Genomic DNA, 24,477 nt, shown 5'->3' on the forward strand with positions numbered 1-24,477 from the left:
AATTCATTAACTTCCTATGGATCTTTTACTCTTGATTTTACCTTGCATTATGAGTCTTAATATCCCATTTTTCGCACCTCTGATAATGCGGCCCAAAATATTCCAGCTTTCTTGTTTTCAAGTTCTTTGTGATTTCGCAATCCTTTTGTAGGCTTCTTAACACTTCTGAATGTGTAACTTGTTGGATCTATGGTATTTTAAAATCCTTCTATAGCATTACATCTGAAATGCTTCCAACTTTTTTATATTTAAACGACAATTTTCAGACTAAATTGTTAATAATTATAAAAAAAAGTCCAAAATATCGGTACAAAACATATAGGCCTTTTATATGGGCCTGTAATAACTACAAACTTTTTCAGACAGCTGGATTTGTCACAATCCCGAAGAGGGTCTTTTTTCCCCTGTACTATTAGAACTGTTGATAATTCAAAAAATCAATGTGACGTTGGTGAATTTTTACATTGGTTAATCAGCTTGAACGAGCTGAGCTTAACTGAGTTTCATTGTTGTTTTCTTTTTTTTTTAATTATTTTGTTTCTACTTGTCCTATTTAGTGCCAAATTTTTTAGGATGACCTATGCACTTTTTTTCATTTTTAACAAATAAAATTATCATTTTTTTTTATTTACAGATCATTGCAATTGCTACATTTGTAGCCGCCGCTAATGCAGGTTTGTTAGACTATGGACACGCCCCTGTAGCCCACGCATACTCAGCACCTGTAGCTCACGCATACTCAGCACCTGTAGCTCATGCGTATTCCGCACCAGTAGCTCATGCTTATGCGGCACCTGTCGCCCACCACGCATACGCCGCTCCAGCTTTGGTTAAATCTGCTCACCATGACGTAGACTACTATGTAAGTAATAGATACAATAATGTTCTGGTTGATTTATATAATATTATTATTTACTTTCAAAATCTAAAGAAAGATATCGTTAATGATAAAAGATCACGAAAATTTGGGACCATTTGTGAAACAAAGGAGAAGGTTTAAAGGAAGAAGAAATATACAGGGGTGAGAATAAGTCAAGCAATAGAGGAAAGAAATGAAGCACACAAAATGTACATAACAAGAAGAACACGGGAAAGACGAACATTATTTGAAGTCGCAAGACATAAAGCAGACAAAATATGTAGAAAGAAAAAGAGAGCCTTGAAAATAGACAAATAGAAAAAATAGAAGAAAATTTCAAAAACAACGAAATTAGAGGGGCATACGAATACCTAAAAAAGACAAGAAGTGGGTATAACCTCAAACAAGTCTATGTAAAGATGAAAGAGGGCAAAAAATCAGTGACCAACAGAAAGTCACAGAAACCTGGAAGCATTATTTTCAGACCCTACTTGGAACAAGGTAGACATGGAAGATGAAATGGGTATGAACTACGTAGAAGAGAATAAAATAGATGATGGAGTAGAAGCTCCAACTATAGAGGAAGTTCTCGAAGTTTTTAAGGCCCAGAAAAATAATAATGCTCCAGGAGTTGACGAAATACCAGGAGAACTGTATAAGGTAGGTGGCGACCACCTAGCAAGTCACATCCACGCGCTCATCAAATACTTATGGCAAGAAGAGAAAATACCCGACGACTGAAAGAAAAGTATAGTATGTCCGATCTATAAAAAAGGAGACAAACTCCAATACAAAAACTACCGTGGAATCTCTCTACTATGTACAGCATATAAAGTCCTCACGTATATTATAAACCAGCGGCTCCAACCACTAGCAGATAATATTATTGGAGAGTATAAGACGGGCTTCCGACGGGGAAGATCGACACTGGATCAAATAAGTATTTACAGTCAAACAGATCTTGAGCAAAGCATCGGAACACGATATTGATATTCACAGCGTGTTTGTAGACTACAAACAGGCATACGACTCAGTAAAAAGAAACAAACCATACTATATATTGGCTGAATTGGCAATACAACACAAGCTAATAAGACTCATTTAAGCCACAATGGATGAAACTCAGGCATGTGTAGGAATACAAAACCACCGGCCAGACTTTTTCAAAATTTCGCAGGGACTAAATCAGAGAGATGGGCTGGCCCCAACCTTGTTTAACCTGGCACTGGAGTATGCGGTTAGGCAAATGCAAACTGGACGCAGAAACTACTGACCCACCGAACGGTTCAACTGGCCGCTCATGCCGATTATATTAATATTATAAGTAAAACATCAACAGGAGCACAGGAAATATACGCAGAGTTAAAAACACTAACAAAAATGCTAGGTCTGGAAATTAATACAGAAAAAACAAAAATAATGACTCAGACGAGAAAAAATATAGTCCCAAAAATCATTATACATGAAGATGACATTGAAACAGTTGGAAAGTTTACATACCTGAGAACGGAAATACATATATACCGAAGGATCAGAAAATGGAGAAATACGGAAGAGAATAACGCAGGCAAACAGAGCTAATTTTGCCCTCTCCCATATAATTCGATCTAAAAGTGTGCACCGAAATACAAAGATGAGAATCTATAAAACTTTAATTCGACCAATATCATGCTATGGCAGTGAAGCCTGGGTCCTAAAAGAGACATCCAAAAACAAACTCGACACATTCGAAAGGAAAGTACTGAGGAGAATACTAGGACCCTAGGAAAACGGATTCTTCAGAAGTCGATACAACAACGAACTTTATTAACTTTATAAGGCAGCACCCCTGCCAGACTTCATTAGAATACAAAGATTGCAATTGGCCGTACATATGATAAGAATGGGAGAGGATAGGCTACCAAACAGAGCACTGAATGCTAGAATGCAGGGAAAGAGACCGGTTGGAAAGCCAAGAAAGCGCTGGGAAGACACAGTAAACAGCGACGCACAAGCCCTTTTAAGAGTCCATGTATGGAGAATAGCAGCCACATACAAGCAAGGGTCGAGGCAAAAAATAAAGAAGGCCAATTTGGGCTGTAGTGCCGTAGAAGAAGAAGAAGCCAATCAGCCATATTTCAGTTTCGACTGAGAAACGTAAGAGCACTCAATAAGGAGGGAAGACAGTAGAGAAATATTTTATCAGAATTCAGTATGAACTGTTAACTGTTACAATTGCTTTCACGGTATAATCGCTGATAAATATGCGTAAAATATAAAAACAGACAGTTAAAATTTCAATGGGAAGCTCTCGGGGCTTTTTATGTATCTCAAGGATACTTAGTGATAATAATTTTTCCTTTATAAATAGTACTTTGATATAGGTACTTTGTTGTTAAATTTTTTAATACTTTTTTATATACATAAATGTTTTACAATTACACCGTTTCTTTACTATTTTTTAGGCCCATCCAAAATACGAATTCAACTATGGAGTACAAGACGGACACACCGGAGACCACAAAACCCAACACGAAGTCCGTGATGGTGACGTAGTAAAAGGCTCCTACACCGTAGCTGAACCTGATGGTACCCTCCGTACCGTCCACTACACCGCTGACGACCACAACGGTTTCAACGCTGTTGTAGAAAAATCCGGACACCCCGTCCACCCAGCTCCAGCTTATGGACACGGAAAAGTACTCCTAGCCGCTCCTGCTGCCCACCACGCTCCCTTGTACCATCATTAAGGCACTCGGCATGTTCGTTGATTTTTGTCTAATTATTTATTTTGTGTTTTATGTGAGTTATTGTATATTCCATTTTGTATATATTATTAAAAAGCAATAGACTGAAAATGGCTTTTGATTAGGTTCCTATCTGAATATATAAATATACTTCATGACTTAAATTAACATTAACAGATAAAACACATAGTCACATGATTTGTATAAGAATATTAATTTAATGTTATCTTTATAAAGTATATGTTATCTTTATAAAATAATAGTTATTTATGATATAAGTGTTAAAAGTACACGTTTAAGGCACGCATGTGAAAGTTTGCAGAATGAGCGATAGCAAGTTCTGCAATTCACATGAGTGCCTTAAAAATGTACTTTTTAACACGCATATCATACAATATTTTTTCTACAAACGAAATTATAGGACAATATCTACAAAAACTGTTACTTGAACGTGACTGACATTCCATTTTTATATTTTTGACATTACATCAAAATTGTCTATACGGTCAATACGAACTGCAGTGCCTTAAAAATATTTTAAAGCACTAGGGCCTTAAAGTAGCATTTTTAACGCACGCACGGAGTGCTATGAATTGCATTTTTCTACAACCACTATTCAAAGTGCACTTTTCTGCACGGTTTTATGTTAGCAAACTTGATATTTTCTCACAGTATAAGATATTTGACATTAGTGTGCAGAAAAGTGACGTTTCTGTGCCGAAAAGTGACGTTTCTGTGCCGCAAAGTTCTTTTCTGCACAGTTGACTACCTCATTCTGAGTAACGTTATATTCTGTTTACATCCGTGGACTACCGCATTCTGAGTAACGTTATATTCTGTTTACATCCGTGGTTAAACTTTAGACAAATATATAACCTATAAGACAATTATTATATTTAACTATAGCATAGAAACTAAATTATGGATGTTAAAACTGTTTTATTTTACAATTTTATCCTTATTAAACATTTTATAATTATCAAATAACCAATAAGGATTTAGCAACCTGTGCAAGAGACGTCGAATGAAGTAGGTTTTGTGTAAATCCGTGACTGCATAAATATAATGTCAATAATGTGTAATAATTGTTTAAATTTAAACAAATTAAGGCAGTGCATTAATTTTTTAACTGATTTCTGTGTAATTTATTTAGGTATAAGGAATTTAAATTGATTAGTAGGTATTAATTAAATACAGTTTAAAATTTATCACATAGGTACTTATTATAATTAATCGTCGTTTGGAAATAGTGATTTTTATTTTTAGGAAAAACTGTGCTTGTAGAAAAAGTATAGTGTGAAACACGTGCAGAAAGATAATTTCTCACTCGTTTGAATTGCGGCACTCGCTTGCGCTCGTACCGCAACTTTTCAAACTCGTGAGAAATTAGTATCTTTCTGCACTTGTTGCACAATATACTATTTTAACACGGTTGTAGAAAAAATATATTTTATTAATAATTTGCCAAATAAAAAATATTCTGGACCCGATGGTGTTCCTGCTTCAGTAATTAAAAGTTGTAAATCAAATATAGCACCCACATAAGCTGATATAGTGGAGTCACTGAAGGTTTTCACCTCCGATTTCGTTGAACTTTCATCGATTTTCATGAAAATTGGTGAGTAATTAGAGGATACCTCAAGGAACAAAGGTGACATAATGTTAACTTGCGTTTTTACCCTGGGGGTGGGTGCCACCCCTTCTCGGGGGTGAAAATTATTTTATTAAAAATAATACCATAAATCGATGTAGGGACAAATTATAAGAAAAATTTGTTGTATCAAGCTATTAATATAAATCAACACTATTTGAGTTATTAAAGACCAAAGATTTTATTTTTTCGTAAACAAAATGGATGTTTTAAATCGGTTTTTCACGTATAACTCAAAAACTATAAGCTTTTACATAATAGTTATTATTACTGAAATTGATGCTAATAAAAAACTGAATACATTCCTCTCTAAAAGAACTAAATTAATGTTAGTTCAAAGTGAGTTATTGGCAGTTGAATGTGTATTCTTTTCGACGAATACTAAAATCTAAGTATTCAAGCTTAAATAACGGGAAAACGATGCAATGTATAAAATATACCTGCTAATCTTTTCAACGTTCTTCAAAATACCTATTAAATGAGCTTCAGAACAAGTTAATAGCGACAAAATTAAGCAAGTTATGATGAAAATAAAAGAACCCTTTCGAATTTTTTAGGAAAAAGTGAAAAATAAAAAAGACGCCATTTCCACAAAAATTAAAATTTATAATAATCCTTACAATAACTTTTTTATATTAGCATAAGTAATGATTTCAATAATTTTGACCGGTTTAGATTGCCTATTAAAAAAAAGATGTAATTTAAAAAATCATAATTTTTAAAATTATTGTAATTTTCATATATTCTTTTGATAACAACTCCAAAAATACTCAATATACGTAAAAAATAATAAATACGCAAATTTTAGTTTATTCTGTATCAAATATTTTACCTGTTTTACTATTTCCAGACGGTAATAAATAACCTAGATAGAAACGTTTAAATCTTAAATTTTGCTGTGAAAACCATGCAACTGGGGCCTTTTAACCTTTTATTTTTGAAAAAACCAGGGGACTAAAAGATTAAGTTCGACGTGGTTAAATTGCCCTTGGAATTAACTTCCAAACGGTTTTTAGATAAACCTGATATCTTAAAAATAAATGGAGTTATTAAAAAAAACAATAACATTTTTTGGAAAAATTTAAAAAAAAATAAATTTTGAAAAGTTTTGGTGCATAAATTTTAATGCTATCAACATGTTCGGGGGCTCATTTAATAGATATTTTTAAGTACTTTGACAAATGTTAAATAAGTTTTTGTTATAAAATGCATAATTTTCCCGTTATTTCAGCTTAAATACTCAGATGGTTTTACTCGCCGAAAAAAATATATATTTAATTACCTATATAATAACTCACTTTTAGTTAACACTAAAAGGGCCAATTTCTCATATCGAGTTCAACTCCAGTTTAACCTGAACTTCTAGTAAACGTCAGTTTAAAGTCAAAATCGTCTTTCTCAATTCCCGTTCAACCGATGGCAGTTTAAACTTGAACGATGCTTGAACGGTGGAATTCGGCCGTTCAAAGATTTCAGAACTCAGTTCAGATGATTTCATGGACTACGCATGCGTTGTATTAATACGAAACGCTGTCATAATATCATTATATCCTATTTTATTATATCAAGCCTAACGATAAACGATAACATTATTTGTGTTTTTATAATATTTATTTATAATTATTAAAATGACTATTTGACTATAAATACTTAAATTTAACTTTATTCAAAAACAGCATAAAAAAGGTAGTTCAAAATGGCGACAGTTTTTTACCTTTTGCCATCTATTGGCATTTCTCGAAAGCTGTAGAACGAGCACTGACATGAACGCGCAATGAGAAATGCATTTCAAACAGAACCGGATATCACCCGTGAACCCGGTTCAACTGAACCATAGATTAACGCAGGTATGAGAAATCGACCCTAAAAGGTTTTTCTAGTAAAGGATTTATTTCAATTTTTATTAGCTTCAATTTTGGTAATATTAACTTTTTTGAAAAACTTTTTTGATGAAAGTTTATGAGTTATTGATGAAAAATCGGTTAAAAACATGCATTTTTCTCAAGAAAAATTAAAATTTTTGATCTTCAATAACTCAAAAAGTTTTAATTACCCGTGTTGAGCTGCCCCCCCCCCCCCCCACTTGCAAAAATCAAAAAACAAATAGCCCTGATTTATGAGCTATTTATGAGCTCTCATATTCCGCAAACTAAAAATTTTGAGCTCGTTCCACTGAGCAGGAATTTGATACTTTGTTGGGGGGGGGGGGGGGCTGAGTCAGACCCCCCCCACTACTTAAAAATAGGAATATTGAATCGGTTTTTGCGGCAGAATTACGAGCTATTTATGAGCTCTTGAAATTATATAGTTTAGATTTTTGAGCTCATCCCCTTCACCACCAAACAACCCTTTAATTGATTTAACTTAATAGAAAAATGCTGAGAAAACTTAAAATATATCGTATTGCGGATATAATTTCTATAGCTTATATACTCTAAGAATAAACTATTAAACCACGTGCATTTCGATTATTGAGCTACAACCCCTTCGCAAGAAAACCACCCTATCTTCCCGGCTTAAGAGAAAGTTGTACTTAAAATGCATTAAACTAATTATTTGGCGACTACATATCATTGAATAATTTATAAGCTTCCAAATTACGCGCATTTAGATCAGTAAATTGCAATTTATTTGTATAGTGCAGTCACTGAAGGTAAAAATCAACGATTACCTTCAATTTCGGTGAACCTTCATCGATTTTCACGAAAATTGGGCAGTGGTTAGAGGATACGTCAAGAAACAAAGGTGACATGGTACCACCTTGCGATTTTACCCTGAGGGTGGATACCGCCCCTTCTCGGGGTGAAAATGGTTTTATTAAAAATAACTGCACAAATCAATAAAGGAACGAATTAAAAGCAAAATTTAATATATAAAGTTAATAAAATAAGTCAATAATTAAGTATTTTCTATGGGAAATAAGCCACAATTTTACTAAAAAATGAATTTATTAACGTTTCGAAGCCCAAATCGGGTTTCGTTATCCAAATATAAAATAATATTAAAATAAATTATTGAATTAAAATAATTTGTCAAAATAGAAAATACTTAATTATAAAAATGCCACAAGGAAATAGCTTCAGAATAACAATAAGTCAATACTTTTTAAGTTATTAAAGATCAAAGATTTTAATTATTCGTGAAAAAAATGCATGTTATGAAGCGGTTTTTCGTAAATCACTGAAAAATTGTAAGTTTTTACAAAAAAGTTAATAGTAGTTTAATTCGTATAGCTTATATTCTAAGAATAAACTCTTAAATCACGCGCCTTTCGATTATAGAGCTACAACTCCTTCGTAAGAAAACCATCCCATATTCCCGGCTTAGGAGAGAGTTGTACTTAAAATAATTTAAATTAATTATTTGGCGACTACATATCGTTTAATAATTTATGAGCTTGCAAAATATACGCATCTCAATTATTGAATTGCCATTTTCTTTCTATAGTGCAGTCACTGAAGGTAAAAATCAACTATGACCTTCGATTTCGGTAAATCTCCATTCATTTCCACGAATTAACAATAACAACTTGGGGTTTTAACCTGGGGTATATGTCACCCCTTCTCGGGGGTGAAAATTACTTTATTAAAAATAACCCCACAAATCGAGAGAGGGACAAATTGTAAGCAAAATTTGTTATATAATGTTATTAAAATAAATCAATACTTTTTGAGTTATTAAAGATCAAATATTTTAATTTTTGTGAAAGAAAATGCATGCTTTAAAGCGATTTTTCATAAATAACTCAAAAACTGTAAGTTTTTACAAAAAAGTGTTCATCACTAAAATTGAAGCTAATAAGAAATATAATAAATTGCTTACTTGAAAAACCCTTTAGTGTTAATTTAAAGTAAGTTATTGGTAATTAAATGTATATTGTTTCTGCGACTATTCAAATCTAAGGATTCAAGCTGAAATAACGGGAAAAAATATAACACTTAGGTACTAAATACTTGTCAAAGTACTTAGAAATACCTATCAAAAATGAGCTCCAGAAAAAGTTGATAGCATCAAAATCCGCTCACCAATTTTCGTGAAAATGAATGGAGATTTACCGAAATCGAAGGTCATAGTTGATTTTTACCTTCAGTGACTGCACTATAGAAAGTAAATTGCAATTCAATAATTGAGATGCGTATATTTTGCAAGCTCATAAATTATTAAACGATATGTAGTCGCCAAATAATTAATTTAAATTATTTTAAGTACAACTCTCTCTTAAGCCGGGGATATGGGATGGTTTTCTTACGAAGGGGTTGTAGCTCTATAATCGAAAGGCGCGTGATTTAAGAGTTTATTCTTAGAATATAAGCTATACGAATTAAACTACTATTAACTTTTTTGTAAAAACTTACAGTTTTTCAGTGATTTACGAAAAACCGCTTCATAACATGCATTTTTTTCACGAATAGTTAAAATCTTTGATCTTTAAGAACTTAAAAAGTATTGACTTATTTTATTAACTTTATATAATAAATTTTGCTTTTAATTTGTTTTTTTATTGATTTTGTGCAGTTATTTTTAATAAAACAATTTTCACCCCCGAGAAGGGGCGGTATCCATCCTCAGGGTAAAGGCGCAGGGTGTTACCATGTCACCTTTGTGTCTTGACGTATCCTCTAACCACTGACCAATTTTCGTGGAAATCGATGAAGGTTCACCGAAATTGAAGGTAATCGTTGATTTTTACCTTCAGTGACTGCACTATACAAAATAAATTGCAATTTACTGATCTAAATGCGCGTAATTTGGAAGCTTATAAATTATTCAATGATATGTAGTCGCCAAATAATTAGTTTAATGCATTTTAAGTACAACTTTCTCTTAAGCCGGGAAGATAGGGTGGTTTTCTTGCGAAGGGGTTGTAGCTCAATAATCGAAATGCACGTGGTTTAATAGTTTATTCTTAGAGTATATAAGCTATAGGAATTATATCCGCAATACGATATATTTTAAGTTTTCTCAGCATTTTTCTCTTAAGTTAAATCAATTAAAGGGTTGTTTGGGGGTGAAGGGGATGAGCTCAAAAATCTAAACTATATAATTTCAAGAGCTCATAAATAGCTCGTAATTCTGCCGCAAAACCCGATTCTCTATTCCTATTTTTAAGTAGTGGGGGGGGGGGCTGACTCAACCCCCCCCCCCCCACTAAAGTATCAAATTCCTGCTCAGTGGAACGAGCTCAAAATTTTTAGTTTGCGGAATATGAGAGCTCATAAATAGCTCATAAATCAGGGCTATTTGGTTTTTGATTTTTGCAAGTGGGGGGGGGGGGGCAGCTCAACACGGGTGTTTTAATTTATGTTAATAACTTTATGTAACAAATTTTGCTTAGAATTTGTCCCTCTATCGAATTATGGGGTTATTTTCAATAAAATAATTTTCACCCCCGAGAAGGGGTGGCATCCACCCCCAGGGTAAAAGCGCAAGTTGGCACCATATCACCTTTGTTCCTTGAGATATCCTCTAACCACTCACCAATTTTCATGCAAATCTATGGAGGTTCAACGAAATCGGAGGTAATAGCTCATATCCACTTCCAATGACTGCACTATTATAAATATATCAGGTACTCAAGTTAAGTTTCCGTCTAGTCTGAAACTTGGGTCAGTAATTATGCTTTTCAAAAAAGGTGACCGTCTGAATATGGATAATTATCGTCCTATATCTTTATTAAGCTTGTTTTCTAAAATAATCGAAAAGGCTGTAAGTAGTAGAGTTGAAAAATTCTTATCGAGTTTCAAACTGCTCTGTAATAATCAACATGGTTTTCGTCAAGGATCATCTACTGAGTCTAGCTTGGTAGAGTGTACTCAATTTATTAGTGATAGAATGGATGAGAGTCATTTTGTTGTATCCTTGATGTTTGACTTGAGTAAGGCGTTCGATACAGTTGATCACGTATTCATTAGCATAGTTGATCACGTATTCAATTGTTATCAATTGAGTTCTTTAGGTATTAGAGGTCCACTCAATGCTTGGTTTATGTCTTTGCTTAAAAACAGGAAAATGATAGTGAAAATTGATGATATACTGTCCAGTCCATATGACATAGATATGGGCACGGGCACCCCACAAGGAAGTGTCTTAGGTCCACTATTTTTTTTTAATTTTTATTAACGATCTTCCTTCTTATATATCTGAAGGCAAGGTCCTTATGTATGCAGATGATACGTGTATAATTCTCTTTGATTCTACAGAAAAAGGTTTAAATGAGAAAATAAACATTGTTCTTAATGAATTTTCAAAATGGTGTCATAGTAACAAACTCATGATAAACTATGATAAAATAATCTCCGTCAGTCCATAAACTTCCACACTATTTAAAGATGTTCACCGGACTGTAGTTTTGTTTAATAATGTTTTAATAACACTAACCAAGTCAGCAAAGTTTCTAGGAACAACTTTAGATAGCAGTCTGTCTTGGGTACCACAAACAAATATTACTTGTAAAAAAATAAAAAATTGCTTTTATCTTCTGTTGACATTAGAACAAAATGTTAGACAGGAATACGTTACTATCAATTTATTACTCTTATGCATATTCGTCCCCGCCTTGTAAAGCTCTGGAGAGATTAGGAAATGCCGAAAGGTCTTAATCTCGATGAAGGAAAAATCCGAATCTGCACCTCCACGTGGTAGAAGGTGGGCAACATCAATGTTGATGGCTAACGCAGATAGGGACCGAGTGACTGCCGGTATAAGCAATCCCCTGCTTACTGACCAACGGCTTCGGGCGGCTGAGTCGGTAGGTAGTAGGACACTCTTTTGTCCTGGAGCTGAGAAATCGACTCCAAAGGCGGAAGAACCAATAAATTGGTCAACGGCAGAATAATGCAGAAGGCAACGAGAAACCACTGCATTAAAGGTTCAACAGAATATCCCTAGTCATTCATCATGGCAAATACGCAAAAAAGTCAAGCCGTTACTGATCATGGAATTCGGAAATCAAGATCCGGCAGGGAAGGAAAAGATCATGTAAAAGACGAGGCCTTCCAGGTCGAAAGCAAGCAAAATCCTCGTGTGGATAATAAAATTATTAGTCTAAGAACACACAAATGTAGACCAATAAGACTTGCAACATGGAATGTAAGAAGCTTGTACCAGCCAGGAAAATTAGATAATTTAACACAAGAAATGACCAGAATGGAAATAAATATACTGGGCGCAAATGACGTACAATGGCCATACACCGGTTAACTTACCACCAAAAATGGCATGATGTATTATGCTGGGAACAACGATCCGGCCCATCGCTATGGAGTCGCAATCTTGTTAGACAGAGAAGCTAATAAATCAGTGATCAGCTTCACTCCTTATTCAGAGAGAATGATAATGGTTCAATTGAAGACGACCATACAACAAATTAACTTAATTCAAGTATACACACCAACCGCTGATAAAGACGGAGAGGAGATAGAACATTTTTACATGGAGTTAGACACAATTTTAAGAGCTATTAGAAAAGACGACATTACGATAGTAATGGGGGACTTTAATGCTAAAATCGGGAGAGGAAAAGTTGACAAATATGTTGGGGAATTTGGACTAGGTGTCAGAAACGAAAGAGGTGATAGACTCGTGGATTTTTGTCAAAATGAACATTTTACAGTAATGACACAATGTTCCAGCTACCCGAGAGAAGATTGTACACTTGGAGATCTCCGACAGACAACAAAGACCGCATCGTCAGAAATCAAATAGACTATATACTGGTCAAAAATAGATACAAAAATTCAATTAAAGCAGTAAAGGCGTACCCCGGAGCAGATGTCAACTCAGATCATAACCCGCTGATAGCAGTAATGCACTTGAAACTCAAAAATATAGTAAGACGTAAAAATAAACCATCACTTGATTATACGAAATTAAGAAAAACAGAAATACATCAAAAAATTATCCAACAAGTCAACTCAAATCTATCACAAGTAGAAGAAGAAATTTTAACATCAGAAGATGTCAATGAAAAATGGAATAAAATACACAAGGCATTGGTAAAGGCTGGGAAAGAAAACTTAAAGCCTGCAAAGACAAATAAAAAGCAGAAGTGGATGACTTCGGAAATTCTAGCATTAATGGAAGAGAGGAGAAAAGCCAAAGGGAGAAATGAGCAAAAATACAAATAACTAAAAAATAAAATTAAAGTAGAGATAAAAAAGGCCAAGGAAAAGTGGTTAACAGAACAATGCAAAGAAATAGAAGAGTATGACAGAAAATAGGACAGTTTTAATATGCATAAAAAAATAAAAGAACTAACAAGTACCAACAAGCTAGCACACTATGGGATACTTAAAGATGATAACGGTAAACTCATCGCAGATATCAAAGATAAATTAAGGCTTTGGCAGGAATACATAATGAAACTAGTCGACGATGATAGAATGATACAAGAACCACAGGAACAAACAGGACCAAAAATAATATTGTGCTAATTAGAACAGGCAATTAAAAATGCAAAGACCGGAAAAGCAGTAGGCCCAGATCAGATACCCAATGAGCCAATTAAATGCATTGACGAAGAAACACTGCATATACTTTTAGATCTGTTCAACAAGGTATATACAACAGGAGTAATACCCCAGGATTGGTTGCTGTCCACATTTGTAACACTACCAAAGTCAATACATGCGACATAATGCTCCTAGTACAAAACAATTTCTTTAATAAGCCACACACTTAGATATTTCTCAAAATAATACATGGAAGACTATACAAAAAAATAGGGGAAGATATAGATGACACCCAGTTTGGTTTCAGAGGAGGACTAGGAACGAGAGAGGTTCTGTTCGCTTTTAACGTTCTCGCGCAAAGACGACTAGATATGAACCAAGATCTCTATGTCTGCTTTATAGATCATTAAAAGGCTTTTGATAGAGTACGATATCAGAAACTCATAAAACTTTTAAAAGAGAAGAATGTGAACAGTCGAGATATACGGGTTATTGTCAATCTGTACTGGAATCAAAAAGCAACGGTTAAAATCGAAAAATGTCGAAACAGAGGCCATAAAAATCAAGAAAGGTGTTAGACAGGGTTGCGTGTTGTCTCCATTTTTATTCAATCTGTCATTGCTGTCTATTCAAAGTTAAGCAATGTCAGAGGAAGAACAGGGTATATCAATAAACGAAAAATCTTGAACAACATAAGATACGCAGACAACACCGCTATTTTTGCAGACAGTCTAGATGCACTGCAACTATTAGTAAATAGATTACATCAAGTCAGTATGGACTATGGAAATACATACAGTAGGAAGGTTGGATATCGAGGGAAAACAAGTAGAAAAAGTGAATAACCACAAATATCTGGGAACCTGGGTAAATGAAAACAATGACCAGGGTAGAGAAATCAGGACACGCATTGAAATTTCAAGACAAGCATTTATAAAAATGAAAAAGATGTTTGTTAATCGAGACCTTCCTCTGGAGCTGAAATTTAAAAGAGAATTAAGATGCTACGTGTTCTCGACTTTGTTGTATGGAGTGGAAAGCTGAACACTAAAAGTAGAAAATATAAAGAAGTTGGAAGCCTTTGAGATAGAAGGATTTTGAAAATACCATGGATCCAACGAGTTACAAATGCAGAAGTGTTAAGAAGGCTGCAAAAGGATTGCGAGGTGATAAAGAACATCAAAACAAGAAAGCTAGAATATTTAGGCCACACAACCAGGGGTGCGATATATGAGATATTAAGGCTCATAATGCAAGGTAAAATAAAGGGCAACATATCTATAGGTAGAAGAAGAATTTCCTGGCTAAGAAACTTAAGAGAGTGGTATAGTTGTTGCTCAGTAGATCTTTTCAGAGCAGCCGCCAATAAGGTACGGATAGCTGTGATGATAGCCAACCTCCGATAGGAGAAGGAACTACAAGAAGAAGAATGCATATTCCGGTATTTCATATAATGTAATAGTATGGGGCCAATCCAGTGTCGTACATCGAGTTTTCGTTCTTCAAAAACGGCCGATTCGACTAATATTCGACTTACCATTCCGAACCTCGTGTCGAGATACTTTTAGACATTTTAAAATCTTAACCGTCCCATCTATTTACATCTATAAAATAGTTTCATATGTGTTAAGAACAGATTCAATTTGTTGAAATTTTCGAATGTACATTCATACAACATCAGTGACCAGGCATAAAGACGACAACTTTATTCTGAATAAATTATACCACCATTTTTCAAAAAAATCACCTTTAAACTCATGCATCGCTTTATACAGGGTGGCCCGAAAAGATTGGTCATAAATTATACCACGCATTCTGGGGTCAAAAATAGTTCGATTGGACCTAACTTATCTTAGTACAAATGTGCTCATAAAAAAAGTTACAGCCCTTTGAAGTTACAAAATGAAAATCGATTTTTTTCAATATATCGAAAACTATTAGAGATTTTTTATTAAAAATGGACATGTATCATTCCTATGGCAGGAATATCATAAAACAAAATTATAGTGAAGTTTGTCCACCCCATAAAAATTTTATGGGGGTTTTGTTCCCTTAAACCCCCCAAACTTTTGTGTACGTTCCAATTAATTCATTATTGTGGTACCGTTAGTTAAACACAACGTTTTTAAAACTTTTTTGCCTCTTAGTATTTTTTCAATAAGCAAGTTTTTATCGAGATGCGGCTTCTTTTTTAGTATATTTACATAAAAATTTTATGGGGGTTTTGTTCCTTTAAACCCCCCAAATGTTTGTGTACGTTCCAATTAAATTATTATTGTGGTACTATTAGTTAAACACAGTGTTTTTAAAACTTTTTTGCCTCTTAGTCTTTTTTGACAACTCACCTTTTATCGAGATGGGGCTTCTTTTTCAAAATATGCCTAAAAATGTAAATTATAAATAAATTTTCAGATTATATTAACAGGTCTCTATAATCGTACTTAACCATTAACCATATACAAATATGTGGTGGATTCGACAAATATTCAAAATATGCCGATAAACACTGGCTTATCGAAAAAGTACTAAGAGGCAAAAAAGTTTTAAAAATATTGTGTTTAACTAATGGTGCCACAATAATAATTTAATTGGAACGTACACAAAAGTTTGGGGGGGTTTAAAAGAACAAAACCCCCATAGAATTTTTGCATAAAAACACCTTGCAATAGGCGCGGTTTTAGACTCACCGGGATTCCCAAAAATAAAGTTCCGTTCCCTCCGGCTAAACTTCTTCAATTAGCTAGAAACGAACTTCCCGATGAGTTCCACGAAATTCTAGAAAACACTCCCCTACTATATCGCAAATAACCAAACTGCATCCCAAAAGCTGAATCCAAGAGCCGTTCCACAAGTGACAGCTACCATCGCTGTTTGGCGGGTATCCAACGCAGAGATTAGCAAATACAGGACATAGCATTTCTTCTCGCTCGCTCCAGCTAGCCCAGCACATAGCAAAAAACCACCGTCTAAACCCACACTTCTCAACAACATGCTTCCCTTTGGAATCAACCATGTTCCACACACTCCCGCAAAAAAAAAGGGAGTTCCAGTACCCTGAGGAGGCTCAAGCCTAAACGGGGAATATAAATAATATGTCTTGATTGATAAAATTTTTATGGAGTGCACAAATTTCACTTTAATTTTTTTTTAAGATGTTGCTGAAAATTTGTTTGGCGGATTCTATTAGCGATTCCCACATGTCCATTTTCAATAAAAAATCTCTAAGAGTTTTCGATATATGAAAAAAAATCGATTTTCATTTTGTAACTTCAAAGGGCTGTAACTTTTTTGTGTGCACTATTGTATATAGGTAAGTGAGGTTCAATCAACCTATTTTTGACCCCAGAATCTGTGGTATAATTTATGACCAATCTTTTCGGGACACCCTGTATAATATGCTACCAGAACAATTAAAGAACTCAAGCTTAACAACTCAGTTTAAAAAAAAACTTAAAATATTACCGGAAAATTGATGTTTTTATTCCATCCAGAAATTTAAAGACAGCCTTATGAACTGCGTGTAGTGTAGTAGTGTTTTTGTATGTTATCTGTGTTTTGACTTTGATTATGTTAACACGCTATATTTAATATTATATGTAATTGTAATTATTTTTAGTTTTAGCTTATTACTTATTATTATATACTTATTATACTTTTTTTGACACGTCTAATCTGTATATTTACAGGGTGAAGGGATTAAATCAATTTGATTTGATAACACCAACTTTTGCATACTAGACCAGCTGTTATTCATGTTGTTATGATCCGAATTCAATTTGTTGACGTCATACTCTTTTAATGTCAAGGTCTCACAGCCATATATTAATAGAGACTACACATAACACATTAATCTGTTCTCAATCTTATTGTGATTGATAGCTTGGGGTTACAGAGCATTTTATGCTTGTTCATGAAACCAGACCTTGCTTCTAGAAGCCGATATATTACGTAATTTATCTTTCATATAGTATTAGCTTTCTTTTTGAAATAAGCTTCAATTTTTGATTATGAGGCTGTCATTTTCATATCTTTTATTATATTAGCAAATGGTAATATTAGCTATGTTTATTCTTATGAGATTTTATTAATTTCCTGTTAAGATGGTTTATATTAACTACCTTGCTCGGAATCAACTAACTATGCTATTTTTTATCTGAGTAGTAATCTGTTAACTTCAACTTCCTGGTAGCTTCTTTATGGTCTTTTCTAGGAACTTAGCAAACATTACAATACTATCGTGCTCAATGTTTTTGATCAAATTGTACAGCAAGTAAAAGTGTTGAGTCTAGTATACTACCTTTAGACAGACCTGCCCTAATTTCTCTTAGGCCAAGCAAATATAAGCCGAAGAAAAATCTCGTAGTTGAGAAACCTCAGAGATATCAAATCTAAGGACAGCAATGATGATTGTCAACCTCTGTGGTGGAAAAGACACGTGAAAAAGAAGGTGATTTAATCTGGAAACCAGTATATCTCTCATTAATCTGGAACTTTTCACCGAGAAGCCCAAAATAACATCTGAACATACTTAATAATAATTGCTACCCTACACATCTTACAAAAGCAATAAAAAATTTGTACTACCAGAAAAAATGGTAGCGAACAGTGGTAAGAAAAAATAAGAAATCGAAATCAACCAAGAAGTAGAAAATTCTTGCTTGTAAATATTTAAAGGCATTTATTAAGATATTACAACACTATTTTTTATTCTGGTTACCACACCTTTCTGTTATAAAAAACTGAACATCAATGTTGCGCCGGCACCACTGTCATGGTCAAGTGAATATCTTTAAAAATTTATAACCCATATACTTACATTACAGCATAGACTAAATTATTTATGATTATTGTGATTGGTGACAGCATGGTTGTAATACATATTTGGCAAGAAGATTACTTACAAATAAAGCCCAAATTGAATTTCCTATGGAATAACTGAATGCAATTTACTATGTTTGAATAGAATAAAATATAATATAAATCTGCTTTATTGTCACTGAAAATTTTTACAATTTTATGGACAAGCTTCCATACCAAGCCCTTAGAGGAAATAAGCCACAATTTTGCTTTATTAATAAATTTATTTGACGTTTTGATTTTCACTTCGGAAATCGTTCTTAAAATACAAAACGTTAATAAATTGAACACATTTGGATTTTGTTAATTTTATTAGAATACAGTTCATTCGATTACGTGAAATCAATTTTAACTTAAGAATATCCGTCAAAAAAACTCAAACCAAAAAATAATTTATTTAGGCGAAACATCAAGAATTTCAGAGATAGAATAAGTCTTCAAGAATAAGGAACATCTTACATTAAAAATAGAGAATTTGATAGATCTCAAATATGTAAACAGGCTTTCTCAAAATATCAAGATGAGACTGGTGAATGCCCTTGTATTCTCAATATTTCTATACGGAGCAGAAACTTGGACTCTTCGCGCATGCGAGCGCCAAAAAATTGATGCCTTTGAGATGTGGTGCTGGAGAAGAATGCTGCGCATACCTTGGACAGCTCATAGGACAAACGTTTCCATTCTAAACCAACTTAATATTAAAAAAAGGCTGTCCACAATATGTTTACAACGAATTCGGCAATTCTTTGGTCACGTGGTTCGCAGAGGTGACGACAGTTTGGAGAGATTAATTGTTTCTGGAAACGTTCCGGGAAGAAGATCAAGAGGAAGATCACCAACTAGATGGTCTGACCAAATAAAGCATTCAGCTGGAAACTCATTCTGCGAAGCTATTAGAGCAGCTGAAGATAGAGACCAATGGAGAAACATTGTTAGGAATATTGGAAGAAATCACGATCCTCAGTAATTGGAAAACGACAGGAGAGAGATGTAAACAGGCATGTAAAAATGAACACACAGTTTAGGTGGAAAGATTCAAGTATAGTCTTGATAGAAACAGATGGCAAAAACAGAAAAAATCAAAGAAGCAGCTCTAATTATTATATTAGCTGAAACCAATTATGACGCAATTTCTCGAATATGGTTATTATTAGTAAACCAATAACATATCGACGATACACAATATACAGGGTGTTTGGTAAATAATGGGCCATAGCTTAACCTTAGATTCCTGAGCTTAAAATAGATCGATTTAAGCTAACTTACCTTAGTACGAAAGTTAATAATAACCGAAAGACAAGGTGTCAAAATTAAACTTTTATTTTATTTATTCTTGAATATTTCCTGACAGGCAGAGGATAACAACACGAAATTTGGTAAGCGGAGGTTTTTTGGGATGACAAATATAAATTCGCCACCAAAAATGATGTATTGCCCAGAGGGCGCCACATACGTCTTTCAGCGTTCATTTAATACGTTAAATTTTTTTATCCCCCACGCTATATACTTTTTAAATCAAAACTTTTATTCTCTTAATATTTTTACTTAAAAAAGGTATACTAGATTCATCATGCTAAACGCAACTGTTTTCCAGATAAACGCATTTTGAATCTGCGATACAACATAATTTTTTGTATAATATCATTATAGTTATACTAGAAAAATCAACTTTAAACAATAATAATTGTGCCAGTTCTCATATTTATGTCATTGCATCGCAAATTACATTTGAAGAAATTTGCGATACATTTTTGGAAATTTTTTTGGTTTTAAGTTATTTTTCGGGTGTAACTAAAATGATATTATGCAAAAAATGATGTTGCCACGCAAGTTTAAAATGCGATTATCTCGAAAACAGTTGAGTTAAGCGAGATGAATCTAGTATACCTTTTTTAAGTAAAAATATTAAGAGAATAAAAGTTTTGATTCAAAAAGTATATAGAGTGGGTGATAAAAAAATTGAACGTATTATATGAGCGCTGAAAGACGTATGCAGCGCCCTCTGGGCAATGCATCATTTTTGGTGGCGAATTTAGATTTCTCATCAGAAAAAACCCCCGCTTACCAAATTTAGTGTTGTTATCGCATGCCTGTCAAGAAATATTCAAGAATAAATAAAATAAAAGTTTAACTTTGACACCCTTCTTCTTCACGTGCCATATCCGCGACGGATGTTGATAATCATCATGGCTATTCTAATCTTAGATGCTGCTGCTCTGAATAGTTCGGATGATGTGCATCTGTACCATTCCCTCAAGTTACGCAACCACTACGTTTTGACACCCTGTATTTCGGTTATTATCAACTTTCGTACTAAGGTAAGTTAGCTTAAACCAACCTATTTTAAGCTCAGGAAGCTAAGGTTAAGCTATGGCCCAGTCTTTACCAAACCTGGTATATTTTAAAATAAAATATACATCAGTATTGGGTGGTAGTTTTTAGAGTAAACTAAATGCAAGGCCAAATTCTTGGCCATGTCTGATTTATTAAAATTTTCGCTATACAATGCCTCAAAATACTAACCTAAAATGACAATTGCCAGTTTACTCGTTTATATTGTGAAAATACTTCTAAACGTCAACCCCTAATAATTATACATCCATAAAAATGTAAGTCGCTGTAATATGCAATGTATTTATTGTAATAATTGTAATTCCACTGTATATATTTATTTAAATATATTTATGTATTTATTTATCATCTAACATGTTTTTCGCACAAATCAGACGGATATTTTTAAACTATTTTTATTATAAAAACAATAGAAATTCGAAAATTGCTTACGTTTGAAATCATTTTAGGAAAGTGCCAAATCTGTGCCTTCCAGAATTTGTAAAGCAAACAGAGGATGAATGAACTGACAAGGAATATAATAACACGTCTATTTATCTAAGCGAAAACCACAGCGAATTGATTTCTAGTACTCATATTGCTTAAATAAATGAAAAACACGAAAGACAATTAAGATCTAGTTTTAATACAGAGCAGCACCATTCGCTTAACACGTTGACGAACAGTGCGTCAAATAAGTGTATAAGCAAGTGGTGTGACCACTATACAGGGTGGGGCATTAGTGTGACAAAGTCCAATTACTCGTTTGTCGTAAGAGATACGAAAAAAACTTATTTAGTTAAAAGTTGGGGCACACATAGTACCATAATTTAAAAATATTTTCAAAAATACAGGGGCGTGCGTATTGACAGGGTGACAGAAACTTATGTTTTTTTAAATGAAACACCCTGTATATTTTTACATTTTTGGATTCTCCTCAATGTTTCCTTTCTTAAAATATATGGTTTTGTAATATTATACGAGGTAGTTTAAAAGTTAATTACGTTTTTTTGTTAATTTCGTAGAAATATCTACACCCTGTAGAATTGTAGCGATATAACATCAAATTTTCTAGTTATATTCAAACGATTTTTAATATAGTCTACTACTGTTAACCATTAAGAGTATAGCGAAATGTGTAATTTTAGTATACAGGGTGGGTCGAAACTCGGAATGGGTATTTTCTGAGTTTTCTTAAATGGAACACGCTGTATTTTAGTATTGTAATGAAATGATATTTTATGGTACTTTTTTATTTTTAAAGCATTCCCTAAACCTAAGTGCTTTAAGTTGTAAGTTGTTCGTGATTATTTAAGCCAAACATTAATTGCAACTAAAATTACGTGAAATTGCATTAGGTAGCCGTAAAAATATCCAATCAAAAATAATTTTTCGAAAAAGAAAACACATAATAATCTAGCCTGATCCTTATTTTATTAATATTGGATGAGATAGCCAAATACATTCGTAGTTAATGTTGTTGGTGCTTAAAATATTAATCAAACATACAAAATTCTCCCTAGTTGGCTATGACACAAAATTTGCTTAAACATTTGACATTATACTATTTGTATAGTTGCAGTCGATTTGTTACCATTACTAATATTATTAATATAATATTAATAAAATTAATAAAATAAGAGTATAACAAAAATTAGCTACTTGCAATAAAAATTAATCATCTGCAATTCCCTGATAGACGACAACCAAAAAGACAAACTTTTGAAAGTATACTAAAACGGTTTCAATAGACTAGATACTTAGATTGTAAGAACGGTTGTACTAATATGCAGATCCTCAGTGACACTGAGGATTACATTTAATTCCTGTTTCCTTCATTAACAATAGTTTTTGTTCGATCAGATTTATCGTAATCTAAGTGTCCAGTCCGTTGAAACCGTTCTAGTATACTCTTCTTAGTTGTCGTCTATCAGGGCATTTCTGATGAAAAACTCTTATTGCTAGTAGCACATTTTTGTTATACTCCATTAGCACAAAAATCTTATTAATCAGTTCCTCATTAGAAAAATTCATATTAGTAATGGTAACAAAGCAACTGGAACTATAAAAATAGTATAATGTCAAATTATTAAGGAAATTTAGTGTCGTAGCCGACTAGATAGAATATTGTATGTTTTTATTAATATTTTGCGCACCAACAATCTTAACTACGAATTTATTTGGATATCTCATCCAATATTATTAAATTAAGGAACAGGCTAGATTATGATGTATTTTTTTTTCGAAAGATTGTTTCTGATTGAATATTTTCACGGCCACCTAATAAAATTTCACGTAATTTTTCTTGCAATTAATGTTTGGCTTGAAGAATCACGAATAACTTACAAATTAAAGCACTTGGGTATAGGGAATGCTTAAGAAATAAAAAAGTATCATAAAATATCATTTTATTACAATACTAAAATACAGGGTGTTCCATTGAAGAAAATACTCATTTCGAGTTTCGACCAACCCTGTATACTAAAATTTAACATTTCGCTATACTGTTATTTTTTGACAATAGTAGACTATATTAAAAATCGTTTGAACAGAAAATAAAAATTTGATGTCAAATCACTACAATTCTACAGGGTGTAAATATTGCTAAGAAATTAACAAAAAAAAGTAATTATCTTTTAAACTACCTCGTATAATATTAGTATCCTTTTCATACTTGGCAGGAAGTATAGGTACTGTACAAAATACTAAATTATGTTAAGCAAACCTTTCTGGCTATTACCAGAGGCGTACGGCCGGGGAAAGTGAATGGTTGACCCTTTCCAAATTCTACGCCACTGGCGGAATTGCTATTTTAGTTCAATTTTTGGATTCTCCAATACATTCTATGAAAATAATATACCCTTCATTCGTAACGATAAAGTCATTAATTTTCGAGATATTTGAAGTTAAAAATGAAACGACACGGTTATTTTGATTAATGTATTGTGTCGCTTCATTTTTAATTTCAAATATCTCGAAAACTAATCATTTTATCGTTACGAATGAGGAGTATATTATTTACATAAAAAGTATTGAAAAATAAAAAAATTACACTAAAATACCAATTTCTTCAGTGGCGTAGAATTTGGGAAGGGTCAACCAGCCACTATCCCCTGTCATACGCCTCTGGTAGTAGCTAGAAACGTATGTTTATCTTAATTTAGTAGGGTAAATTAAAATAAACATACATTTACATAGTAAAAAATTAAACGTATCTACAGTAGCTACACTTTCTGCCAAGTATGATAAGGATACGAAAAATAGTTTTAAAGTACTGGGTACAAATAGTTTTTAAATTTTAATTATACAGGGTGTAACAAAAATACAGGTCATAAATTTAATCGCGTATTCTGGGACCAAAAATAGTTGGATTGAACCTAACTTACCTTAGTACAAATGTGCACGGAAAAAAAGTTACAGCCCTTTGAAGTTACAAAATGAAAATCGATTTTTTCCAATATATCGAAAACTATTAGAGATTTTTTATTTAAAATGGACATGTGGTATTGCTATGGCAGTAGTATTTTAAGAAAAAATTATAGTTAAATTTGTGCACCCCATAAAAATTTTATGGGGGTTTGGTTCCTTTAAACCTCCCCAAAC

The 24,477-nt window shown here is 33.2% G+C and overlaps 1 protein-coding gene across 1 annotated transcript; it reads left to right on the forward strand.

Annotated features, from left to right (window-relative positions):
- Positions 1 to 628: 628 nt before the first annotated feature.
- On the forward strand, positions 629 to 3,696 carry LOC126890132 (cuticle protein 19-like; the record flags this gene model as incomplete). The annotated part of the gene is made up of 2 exons (XM_050658982.1): positions 629 to 862; positions 3,304 to 3,696. Coding segments are annotated over 2 exons (519 nt in total), but the record flags the coding sequence as incomplete, so codon positions are not given.
- Positions 3,697 to 24,477: the final 20,781 nt, after the last annotated feature.

The sequence above is a fragment of the Diabrotica virgifera genome, chromosome 8, assembly GCF_917563875.1.
Source record: "Diabrotica virgifera virgifera chromosome 8, PGI_DIABVI_V3a".
NCBI classification, from domain to species: Eukaryota; Metazoa; Arthropoda; class Insecta; order Coleoptera; family Chrysomelidae; genus Diabrotica; species Diabrotica virgifera.